Source organism: Halichoeres trimaculatus, unplaced genomic scaffold, assembly GCF_033239565.1.
Source record: "Halichoeres trimaculatus isolate MK-OKI-2021-1 unplaced genomic scaffold, fHalTri1.1 fHalTri1_scaffold_9, whole genome shotgun sequence".
NCBI lineage: Eukaryota > Metazoa > Chordata > Actinopteri > Labriformes > Labridae > Halichoeres > Halichoeres trimaculatus.
In genome coordinates, this window is record NW_027437188.1 from 10,045,901 (window position 1) to 10,059,072 (window position 13,172).

The 13,172-nt window shown below is 40.5% G+C and overlaps 1 protein-coding gene across 1 annotated transcript; it reads left to right on the forward strand.

Moving 5' to 3' along the window:
- The first annotated feature begins 1,717 nt into the window (after window positions 1-1,717).
- On the forward strand, window positions 1,718-9,734 carry itm2ca (integral membrane protein 2Ca). The gene is made up of 6 exons (XM_074680213.1): window positions 1,718-1,991; window positions 3,587-3,730; window positions 4,859-5,047; window positions 5,263-5,373; window positions 8,295-8,445; window positions 8,630-9,734. The coding sequence occupies exons 1-6, from the start codon at window positions 1,899-1,901 to the stop codon at window positions 8,719-8,721; spliced, it is 780 nt and encodes a 259-aa protein (XP_074536314.1). The 5' UTR covers window positions 1,718-1,898; the 3' UTR covers window positions 8,722-9,734.
- Window positions 9,735-13,172: the final 3,438 nt, after the last annotated feature.

A 13,172-nucleotide genomic window follows, 5' to 3' on the forward strand; every position in this document is an offset into this window, starting at 1 on the left:
GCTAGAAACACTCACACCAAGCACGAGTGAAAATGTCTCTCTTTGTCCACGGAGAGGCACCAGAAATTAAGACAACCTCAGCGTTCCTTACCAAAGCTTTAACTACAGTCTCTTAATTAAGTTTTTTCCATCCAAACATGTCCCCCAACATGGTTTGTAAGAAATGAACAAACAGGAGATGGGGGCAAACAAAGGACATTTGGCAATAAATAAAGTGACATGTCCTTTTTGATACACCATCATTGAGACATCACTACACGTTTGATCATGCATTTACTTAATAAAGCATCCAGACAGCTCAGCTGATAAGCTGAAGGTACATCATTTATGGTTTGTGTCAAGTAGAATTAAAATATCACCAATGTAGCTACTTCCAATTTGAGCTTCAAGCTAGGAGCCAAGCATATGTGAAGACGATCGGACAGATATCACTAGGTAACTGCATCTGAAGTAGTAGTAAAGGACAATTTAGAGTATGACAGTAACCACGATTAAAGCAATAAAGTCAGTGCTGAAACTTTTTCATATTGTTAAATCCTTAGACCCAAGTTTTTGTCTGGCGTGCTTTTTAAAAAAAATTAATTAGTTTATTTATTTTTTTACTTTTTATTACTATTTGAAACAAATCAGACCTAATAGTATGACAACTAAACTTGGTCCTTTTTTAAAAGTGATTAGTAAGTTAGGAGTATTATTTACATAAATACTCTAGTTTCATTCAGAAAATCTGGATAATATTTCTACCTTTCTCTAATTTACTTTGGAAGCAGCCGACAAAGTTTTTACAGATATTCCTGCCATCGTTTTCATTGTAGGTGTAAAAGATAGCATAAGCAGTATCCCTTTATGTGGCTAGTACATCAGAGTTTTTAAGATACAAAATATCATGGGTCTGAGCGGTAGATATCTAATGTCCCCATTAGGGATGGGTACCTTTCACATTTGAAACGATGCCGCACCGTTGAGTACCGGTACCTCGCAATCGGTACCGGTACTCAACGGTACCAAGTTTCGGTACTTTTTTGTGTTTATGTGGTAAAAAAATATCAATTTGTTTAATAATGACATATAAAAAAAATTCAATTTAACAAATTTATTCTTCAATATATAACCTTGCAATGCTGTGTTCAAGTCCAGCATGGAAAATCTCCAACTCTTCCACTCCCTCACAGTCACATGGATACATTTAGGTACCTAAACATGGTACCTTTTGGTTTTACATGAATTGATACCCAGTACTTTTGACAGGATTCGGTCGGTACCTATAAAAGTACCTAATTCGGTACCCATCCCTAGTTCTCATATGAGTAGGTTGGGTCTACGGAGGCTAAACATACAGAATATCAGAGACTTAAATGTAGTTTTTTTATGTGAAAATCAGATATGTATTGCTATAAAGATGCATGGTGCTCGAAACCCTTTTATTAATAAATAATGGACAAATATACCCGCTTTAAAAGACTACAAATAAGACCCACAATGACTGTCATTTTCAGTCTATGGGAGTCAAAGTGTAACATGAATTTTATTTTTTAGTTATTTTACTCATTGTCCTTACTTATGCATAAATTCGCAGCTTTGTTATTGTCGTTTGTAACAAAATTAAGACATAAGATAACACCAGGGGAAATAAAGTAGTGTGTTTTTATTCTTACTGCGCAAAACGCAGCGGACTGCTCCTTTAAAGGCGCATCTTGGGAAAAAAATAAAAGCATACTTCCGGTCGGATGAAACAAAAACAGACAGAGGAGCAGCGGAGAGAGGAGGACGGCCCAGCGACGAGTAGAGAGGGGATTTGTTTCAGGAAGGTGTCCAAATAGTGAACACACAGACGGAGAGCAGACACACACACACATACACACACACACACACAGTCTGACAGATTTTGACAGCGAGCCATGGTGAAGATCAGTTTCCAGTCTGTCTCGGGACAGAAAGTGGAGAAAGAGAATGATGGCGACAAAACCGAAATCCTCATCCCTCATCCGATGGTGAGAAACGCGTCTCTCTTTGTGAAATGTCTTATTTGAGTCTTGTTTGTCTTTGTGGTTCTGATGAAATGATCATGAAATGTGATTCCTGCTGCGCTCGGGCTCCCCTGCCTGCAGCCTGCACCTGCACAGCCACGATCAGCAGGACATTTTGACAGCATCTATCGCCATTTACTGGCAAACAAAGCATGTCATTGGTGTGATGTTTCCTCTGCGCTGTAAGCCTCATTTTGCAAGATCAGTTCAAGTTCAGACAACATGCATACCCATAATCCAACACTGAATTGCAGATTGCATGCACCAAGGAAATGCAATAAGGGAATAATGTCTTTTGAATTGCATGATCTGATTGTTAGAATTTAATGAATGTCATGTGATTATATTTGAAGACATCATGCTGGAATAGTGTCTGCTTTAGTTTAAGCTTCAATGAAAGGTATGTCCAAGATTTAGCTGACAAAATGGCAGATGGGATGCTCGTGCCTGCAGCGCATGCAAGATTATTTTTCACAGCTCTGATGGAGGTAGAGCAGTGGAGTCCATAACTTTGCAGTAGCAGCACCCCAGCATCACCTCAGCTCTCATTAAAGATTCATGACCTTGTCCCCAAGATGGTGGGAAATACAGGACATTAGACATGCATTTAAAGTGTAAAAGTGCTGTGAGAGTGTAAAATCTGCTCACTCTGATGTATTGAACAAGAGAATGACAGGCCTCATGGTGTGTCACGCTCTCAGCTGGTGTGAAAGAGCTCTTATATCTCTCAGAACAGAAAGTCTCACACTAAGTCTGTGTTCGCACAACCACAGTTGTCGCCTTGTGCTCATGCACTCTCTGTTTACAAATGCTTCCACAAAGAGCAGAACACTGAGCTGAGATGAATCACCAAACAGAAATACAGCACACACACACACTGTCCTACTTAGGTGCAAAAAATGCTCTGCACTCTTACAAAGACATTGCAAGACAAAGGTTTTGCATTCAACCTTTTTGTGTCATCTCCTTTTTGAAATGATGTAACGTTTTCTGACAGGATTGTCACCGTTTTCCTCTGAAGTTTCTGACAAAAGCTGCTCCCTGAAGCTCATTTTATCCTCTTTTTTTCCAGCCAAGAATAGAATCCATTGTTTCTTAAAAAAGAGGAGAATGATTTTACCTCACAGAAACATGACACACACTGAGCCACTTCTCTGTTAGTCATTATTTTAATAAAAGGAAGCACACAGTCAGTAAGTAGCTACTATCAGTGTGTAGTGCCACCCTGCTAACACAGGTTGGACGCGTGGCACTGGCAGATGGGCTGCGAGACTGGAGGCGTCTGGGAAAATTACTCACCCACCATCTCAGACGAGTTTTCAATACCAAACGCTCCCTCATCTCTTCCTCTAGCTGAGCTCAGTGCTGCTAATTTCTGTTCCAAGTGAGGCATCACCATTTCCGAGAGCGCCTGTTTTAGCAGTTCAGGCACTAAGTCAATTCAGGTCTTTTCAGCTGCCTGTCACAGGGAAGATGAGTAAGCTGAAAGTTGGTTTGAGGCAGCCTTGAAAGGCTTTTCTGTGGGTGTAATGTGTGAAATTTGTGTGTGTGTTTTCCAGGACGAGGATGAGCTGGTTCTTCCACTGCGGCCCAAAAAGTCTCCCCTCAACGGGCTGTGCTGCTTGACGTTTGGCCTGGTTGTGTTCATGGCCGGTCTGGTCCTCGCCTCCATTTATGTCTACCGCTACTACTTTATACCTCATGTAAGAGCCGAATATAATGAACTCTTCATGTTTTGGTGAAGTGATTTAAAAAATATCAACAGCCAATTATTGTTTTTGTGATTTCTAAGCTTGATTGTACAAAATGTGCTACTTCCATTATCTTGAAAGAGGAGGTGTTAGGTATCACAGATTTTCAAACTGCTACAGATTCATGTGTTGTAGAGATCCCATTTCAAAAATAGCACAAGATCTTCAGGTGACTCGCTAAAATGAGGACCTCCTAACTGGTTCATGACATGTTGGAGAAGTGGGCCTCAAACACCAAGCCCCGCCATACCTCCAGAGGATTGACCAATCAGAGGGAAGGGGGGTTTGTGGAGATGGGAGCCTTAAAGAGACAGCAGATAAAACAAAGTGTTTGAGACAGAGGTCAAAATAAGGGACAGATAAGGGCCTGAAAAACCGCAATGTCCCGTCTTTAAACTTAGGATTCAATGCTTCCTGGAATATAAAGTCTCAGGTTTAAGTTGTGTGATACTTGAAACTCCTGGAAGGATATTTTATCTGCTAATGAAACACAGTAAAATTAACATTGATTCCTCTTTTGGGCCTTCAAGAGCAAAAACTAGATTAACTGCAAACAGATTACAGATAAATTATCCAAATAAAAATAATCAAAGTGTAGAACCCCTGGCAAGGGTGTAGGTGTCAGTCAAGTTGATGAACTGAAGCAGCCTTTTTACATTTCTGATAACAGAAATGTTGGATTTCTGGGCTGAAATAAAATAGTGTGAGACTTTTGCATTAGAAAACTTGACTAGTTAAGCCAACTGAGATTCTGTTACATGCATTTGAATTTGTTTTGGATTCATGAGAAACATGCACAATGATGAAAAAAAAATTGGTGGTCATAAAATCTGAGCTCAAGCTAATTTGCATCTTTGTTTATTTTTTTGCGCCAAAAGCCTTAAATTTTAAGAGACAAATTGGTTCCTAGATTTATTCAAGAATTACATCTTGTTCATTTAGCCCAAAAGTAAAACTCTGTCTTTTGTTTTGCTTCCAACCATTGTAGTTAGAAAGGTAACCCATACACAGAGTTGTTTGTTCCAGCTGGTGTGTTGATCTACATTCTGATTGTGTGTGTGCGTCTGTGTGTGTGTGTAGATCCCAGAGGAGAACCTGTTCCACTGCAGGGTGCTGTACGAAGACTCAGTGTACGCTCCGCTGCGTGGGCGTCAGGAGCTGGAGGAAAATGTTGGCATCTACTTGGCCGACAACTACGAGAAGATCACAGTGCCTGTGCCTCACTTTGGAGGCAGTGACCCTGCTGATATAATCCATGACTTCCACAGAGTGAGGACAAACACACACAAACACACACTCACATGGTGCATAGACTCATAAGGCTCGAGCGAGGAACTCAGAATGCAGTAGACAGAAAGATTTTTACTTCATTGGTTTAAAAAATTTCCCACCTCAAATGTATCACAGGGAAAGAAAGGAAACATTGATATAGAATAGTGAGACGCCCAGTTTGTTGCATGTTTTTATGACATTTTTTCCCCCAGGGACTGACCGCCTACCATGACATAGCCCTGGACAAATGCTACGTCATCGAACTCAACACCACCATCGTGATGCCTCCGCGCAACCTCTGGGAGCTTCTCATCAACGTCAAGGTACCACAGCTGCAACCAAAGGCTGCTAACACAGATCTGTGACCGCAGTAATGAGGTTCTTCTAACACCACTCAACAATGGTGTAATATTTGTGTCTCAGCGTGTGATTTCACACAGCAGTGGGGTGTCGTGGGAACATAAGAGACATGGCCTATAAACACACAGCAGGAGCCCCGCATACACACAGATACACACTATTCCACACTGCAGAATCTGACACTACACAGTGACAGTCTTCCCCTCATTATTCCTCTTTACATCACACACTGCAGACAAGGTGTTAATAGTGTAAATATGACTTAAACCTGGCAGAGCTTTTTTTTTTAAAAAAAAAGGGAAACACTCAGAGTCTTTTCATTGTTCTTTGATGCTATGGGCTGGTAGTTAAGGCATTCACCACTGACTTAACCAGTGAGCAACCACATCAAACATCCACCCACAAACCTTCTACCCTCACCACAGGTGTGACTTCCTCTCAAAAGACTCAGAAATCAGTCAGAATTGAGCACAGAAGAGTCGGGGAAACCATCCAATATGTTTCTAGTGTGGCTAACATTAGCATAAATGGCTGGTTATACATTGCTCCAGTCATGTGGATTTACTTCAGTTAAAGCAGACATAGCCTACATACACCTTTATCTCCATTTTCCAGATCAAAATAGGAGCAGGAGTTTTCTTGTAAAACAGTACAGCATTGTGGCAGTAACCATTAGCTGGAGCTACAGCCCTAGCTAATGGCAGCTGGCTATGGTACTGCTTCCATACAGTATATAACCTTCTCTCTGGGCCTATGATAATAGAGATATTTACAAATCATTTAACAGACTGGTAGTTTCAGGAATGACTAAACAAAGTGAAAATACTTAACTGACCGCCCCCTTTTCTTATTCAGACAGTGAACATCCAGTGACAGGCTCTTTAGCAGGTGTCACAGCAGGAGATATTTTGCAGGATGCTGGTGATGATTCTTGGAGACAGAAAGACCGCATTTCATCTAGAAGTCACCAAAAGGTCTAAACCACTCATTTGAGGAATACTGAAATCATTTTATTGTTGAGAAGGTCAATTAAAAAATCCAGTTGCATCAGTTTATCAATGTGATAAACTGCATCTCATTGCCATCAGTATCTCAGTCAACAAGATAAAGAATCAGCATTTTTGTACACAATGACGTACGATCACCAAAGTACAAAAACTAGAACAACAAAGGCCAGTGAACTACCAACAAATAAAGTGACATGCTAGGAGCTAACATTAGGCTAACTTTAGCTTACCTTTGAGCATTAAAGATAACTCTCATTTCTCATTTCTTTCCAGCTAAGTGATATGTTGCCTCAAATACAATGTTAGCTTAACTTGGAAGGTTGAGTTGATGTGTGATCTACAGCACAACTTTAACCAACTTTTCTTGGTTGAATTGTGTCTTAGAAAAGGGTAAAAAAAAATACACCTTAATGCACAGCCTCTCAGGATACCTTGTGTTGGAGTTGCATGAACCCCATGAACACAGTTTTGCCATTCTTAAACTAAAAATCTCACAAAAACTCATAAAACTGAATGAAAACCGACTTTACGCAATGCATTTCAATGAATGTTTAGGTGGAAAACGTCCGAGTGTATGGGAATGACTGTGATTGGGTCATCGTGTTTGAAGGCGGGACCTAGCCATATGTCAGTTGTGTAGCATGTGGATGCCTCTACTGTCCACATTACACAAAAACACGTCACTACTCAGCCTGAGAGAGGTTATTGGAAATAAGTCACACAAACTAAACAGTTTGTTCAACACGCTACTGAGGCCTTGTGTGTCAAATTAATAAACTGTTGAATTGACAGTATAACTATTTGTTTCAGACTTCAATCATCTAATCCACCAAAAATAAGTCAGTGGTAGATTAAACTGTTAGGCATTGGCAGAGAAGATTTGGCAAATTTTTCATAGGGGAAACCCACATCCTCAGCCCTGCAGTTCATCCCACAAATCTTTGCTGTTCACAAATGTTGCACCATTTAAAAGAGAAATGAACAGGCTTCCTAATGGTATAAGAGTTTTTGACAAGAAGTGTTGTTGCAGCTAAGAAATAATGTACCAAACTTGGAATTGTTTTCTGAGCATTATAGAAAAATGGTGACAGAAGTGAGGTTAGAAATGTTAGCTAGTGAGTGTCAGTGATGCTAACAGGACAAATCCTAAATATAGCTGATCCAAGACTCTGACCTCAGGTCATTTGTGAACAAAAGGAAAGTCTTTTGTGAAGTAAAATGTACTGAGCCGGAGATCAGATACCAGAATCAGAAATACTGTGTTTATCCTGAGGAAAAATTAATTCATCACAGTTGCACTCATACACAATTTAGAAAAAATACCAGGGTAGTAAAACAAAGTACAAACAAACAAGTACTGAATATGGTAAAATAAGTAGTAGAATTGCAAAATTGTTGGGATAGTCTATGTAGAGGAGCACTGATGTCTATTGATCTTCAACAATCGAGAAGCTGTCGATGATGACGGTGTAGTCAAAGAAGGCGTGGCTGTATCACCTGACTCCTGGCTAGCCCTATTAGCTCATCCGTCCTATTTAACAGAGATCCCACACGATTTCAACCTCCTCTCCCGAAGCCTCTATTGTCTTGCACCAGCTCTCTTCCCTTGTACTTTTTCCTCCTCTGCATCCGCTGTAGAGGAGGAATAAAAACAGAGTCAAGCAGAGAGGATGATGCACCTTGGAGAATGAGTCATTGTAGCTCCTTCAGTTTTTACTCTCCAGCTTTTTCTCCCCCACAGCAGGTCAATGATGTTGAGTCGTGTGTGAAAAAGTTTGAGGCACTCATTGTTCCCACTAACTCTGCCCGTCAGTGTTTATGTTGTATAAGGTATCCTCCCTGTGAGCTGGCTGTGATTGCACCTCTGTGTCTTGCAGAAGGGAACATACTTGCCTCAGACCTACATCATCCATGAGGAGATGGTAGTGACTGGCAAAGTTCACAACATGCGTCAGCTGGGACCGTTTATCTACCGCCTGTGTAATGGGAAGGACACGTACCGCCTGAGCCGCCGTGTCACTCACAGACGTAAGCCATGTCTCATAGAGGGTCGATGCAAACAGTCAATAAGGGAGAAAAACTGTGTTTTGATAGATTGAGTTCTCGCTGTTATTCAAGCGGATGTGACTTTTGAAACGGTTGTGAAAAGAACTGTAGGTCAGCGAAGTCACATCCCTGATCCTCTCTCTGTCTCACCCTGTTTTCCTCTCAGGCATCGACAAGCGCGAGGCGAAGGAATGCCACCACATCCGTCACTTTGAGAACACATTTGTGGTGGAGACGGTTATCTGCGATGAAGCGTAAGTGCTGCGGTCATCCGCGTCACCCCCAACCTCCTTAAAGGCACATCTCCATCACCTCCCGAGCCACTGTAGCATCCTCCTGTGGATCTGATCGTGTCTGAGTCGCACTTTACTTCTTAGTTAGGTTTGAGGTTTTCTGTTAAGGATGTTTCCTCTTTATCCTCCTCCCTGTTTTTGTTTTTCTATTCTGTCTCCCATAGGTAGTTTTTACCCTGACATGTGATGCAATACTAAGCTGCTGGTTCTATCACAGGATTTTCCTTGTAGCACAGTCTTAAAGCCAATAATGAACACAATTGCAAGACCTCTCCTCTCCTCTGGGGATTTGTTTCTGTTCTTTGGGGAGATGATGGTCTCCATGTGTTGCTGAGGTGACTGCACTTTTGTTTATCCTGCTGCACACGAGCTGTTTCTTAGTTCTATTAACAGTCGTCTGTGCAGAGCATGAACTTTTGCTTTCTTGTGCAACAATCTGATTATTTTCCCTCATAAGCTCTTCATTGTGAACATCTAGCTGCTGATGACTAGTTTCTTGCTTGCATATTTATCCTCCTGCCTGTTGCGTCCTTGCTTCACCTCCTGCTTTTTATTTCCTTCTTTGAAAAACTGTCACACAGTAGAAGAGAGCGGAGGCTGCATTGGGCATTAGATTGCTTTCTCATCTTTGTATATTATTATAGTTGAAATGAGTGCACATTGTGCTTTCTTTTGATGCTCTCAGTCGTCATCAGCTTTTCTCTTTTATTGCTTTTTTTTTTTTGACACTCTGAATCATTGCCTTTGTGAACCTTTTTAAGATGATGTCTGTTTTCCCTTGCATGTCTTATAAGAAAAACAGCACTGTTAGAATGTTTTGTAAAACAACGTTTAAAGCCTTAATCCAGAGACCGGATTAAAGTCAATGCTACTGATACGAGAGCATAATACATGTACGTTAGCTAAACAAGCAAAACTTTGAGCTGTATATTTTGTCTGCTGATGAAATCTGTCTGTGAATAAAGTAGTGAAAATTAACCATGTGTTGGCTCCATCTCTCAAAACTTCTGCTGCGGTCTGGGTGTTTTGAATGCAACATGCGTTCATATTTAGTGTCTTCTTCTTTCCAGTTTTTTTTTTTTAAATGGGTCACTTCAGCACATCATTGCTTTCTTTTCCTTCAGGCATGTCAAACTCATTTAAGTCCAAGGGCCACGCACAGCTTAACTGATCTTAAGTGGGCATAATCGTAAAATCATAGAATAAATAACCTCCCGTAACTAATCACAAAATCAAGTGTCCTTAATTTCAGGGCAAAAATAATACAAGTATATTATAGATTTTTTTATATTTAATGAACTATCCCTCTACAAAACATGTTATGAACAGCCAAGTCTCAAAAAAAAATAAAACCAAATTTAAGAGCACTTATCACCTGTTTATCACATGTGCTTAGCTGATTGTACAAAGGCACAAACATAAAACTAGGAATGGGAATCAAAAAATATGTTTCAATCCATCGATATCGTTAGCCTTTTGTGCTTAACGATTCCCTTATCAATTCTTACATTGTGCCGGAGCCGCCGGGCCTTACGTCAACTAGTCTGCTGCAGCTATCTTAGCTTAGCAGTTAGATAATTCCCAAGAAAACTCTGATTCAGGATTTTCAGATCAGTGTTTTACTGATGAACTGTCTTCATAAAGAAATGTACATTACTCTCTCTCAGGAGATTCATATTTAATACATTCGAAATGGTATAAATCACCATATTTACCAAAATAACAAAATAGTGCAAGCCTGATGCTAACGTATATGGGAAACTGCATTGATATGCTAGCAGTTAGCATACATCAGTATAACATCAGCTTCAGAATAGAATTTCAACTTTCAACAGGCAAATGAAAGGCTTAGGGTTAGGGTTAGGCTGACTTCATAACTACAGAAAGCTTCCAAATAACTTAAACCATTGCTATAACCACTTTGAGACACCAGATGGCCTACTTGAATTATTAATACATAACAACACAGTACATCAACGTCACATTGTCTGCAATTTTTACCTGTTTCTGTATAACTATGCCCAGAAATATCCAGACTCAGGGACCAATTACATTTTACTCACTCACAGTATAAACTCAATTAACTGTTGTTGACACAGAAAACCTGAAAAGCTACTTTTTGTACCAATAAAACGTAATACACATGTATGTGGAGCTGAAAAATATAGTATTTCACTGAAAGCTTATATCAACTATCAAGATCTAGAAATTGTTTAAACTCTAATTTCTATATCTGTGTTTGACTCCCCACACCTTACAAACTAAAGTGGGACCTGATTTGAACATGTAAAGAAAAAACATGTTATCCCCTGCCATGTAAACATTCAACAAATACACTTCCTGGCCAAAAAAAATAACATCACCAAAAAAAAAAAAAACCACACACTTCAATATTCTGTTGGATCACCTTTAGCTTTGATTACGGCACACATTCACCGTCTCATTGTTTTTAAAAGCTTCTGCAGTGTTACAAGATTTATTTCCATCCAGTGTTGCATTATTATTATTTTTTTACCAAGATCTTTCATTGATGCGGGTAGGGAGCATAAAGATTAGACTCTGGAGCACTGGAAGAAGGTCATGTGGTCTGATGAGTCCAGATTGACCCTGTTCCAGAGTGATGGGCCATCAGGTTGAGAAGAGAGGCAGATGAAGTGATCACCCATCATGCCTAGTGCCTACTGTCCAAGCCTGTGGGGGCAGTGCAATGATCTGGGGTTGCTGCAATTGGTTCAGAAACAGTCTGTGCTCAAAGAATGAGGTCAGCTGACTACCTGAATATACTGAATGACCAGGTTATTCGATCAATGGACATTTTCTTCCCTGATGGCACGGCCACATTCCAAGATGACAACGCCAGGATTCATCAGGCTCAGATTGTGAAAGAGTGGTTCAGGGAGCATGAGACATCACTTTCACACATGGATTGGCCTCCACAGAGTCCAGACCTTAACCCCATTGAGAATCTTTGGGATGTGCTGGAGAAGGCTTTGCACAGTGGTCAGACTCTACCATCATCAATGAAGATCTTTGTGAAAATTAATGTAACACTGGATTGACATAAATCTTGCGACATTGCAGAAGCTGATTGAAACAATGCCGCAGTGAATGCATGTCGTAATCAAAGCTAAAGGTGGTCAGACAAAATATTAGAGTGTGCAACCTTTTTTTTGGTGGTAACTTTTTTTTTGGCCGTGCAGTGTATTTGTGAAATCCTCCCTGCCACAGTATTCTCTGTCAGGCTAATGATGGCAAAAATTTGTCGCTTCTCAGGACACACAACTTCTGCTGCCATCAGCATGTTTTCACAAACTCCCCCCTCACTGCTCCATCACTGACCTCTGGGAACCAGAGGGAAACTGCTGTTTCCACAGACACACCAGCATGTATCTTCTCTCTTCTCTGTCTTCCTTGTAAGATGTTGTATTTTTCACCTTGCTGAGTCTCATATCGGCGCCAATTATTATATTTCTTGAGCATACTCACCAGGCAACCAGGTTCCCCAGTTACATCTGCATTCGTCCTCTGGCAGGCAGGTTTTGGCTTGTGGATCGTATGTTTGATGCTTCTACTTTACATGCTTGTGGCTGGGTAGAAACACCACTGACCAAGATTGGGGGCAATTTTGGAGTTTAGTGTCTTGCTCAGTGACATTCAGCCTGTAACTACAGGAGCTGGAGTCAAACTCTGACCTTATGAATTTAATGCCACAGCTGCCTCTACACTAACATTTTTTGTAAACTTGACAAGATGGAATATAGCTGAAGTTATTTGCAACTGCCCCACCTCAGGGTCCATGACACCCCTCTAGAGACACACCTGGATTATAACTGTAAAGACTAAAACTACATTGCTTGTGTCATAGACTGTATATAGAGTGGACGGTATGGCTACGCCATTTACCATTGTATGGTTTTGAAGCCAAAATTCCCCCGTCACAGGCGCAGCCATTGAAGCAGGTTTGCAGCCAGATTCTGCGCAGTAAAGACTGTAAGGGATTCTGGGTGACAAAAATAATAATCATTTTTTCCTCTAATTACTTCTTGGCTTTACCTTCTGACATATTTTACAATACCTAAAAAATACACAAGAACAGCAGCTGTCAGTCATCGTTGAACATGACGTAAAACCTCGTTTTTAACCTCTTATAACTAATGAAAAAAAACTTTTCAGAAAAAAAGAGGACTGAATACAAGGCAGCCAAATGATATCTTCAAATCACCACAACAATTGAATGTGAGAAACATTTCTACGAGATGTATTGATTTTTAAAGTTTGACCACAGCCCATCTGGAATGACTGGAGAGTCTGATTATTTATTTTTGTTTTCTACCTGTACTGCAGCCAGCCACCAGGGGGAGTAGTTTTTGTGGCGACCTCACTTTGAGCCAAACAAGATGACATCCATTTTTAGAG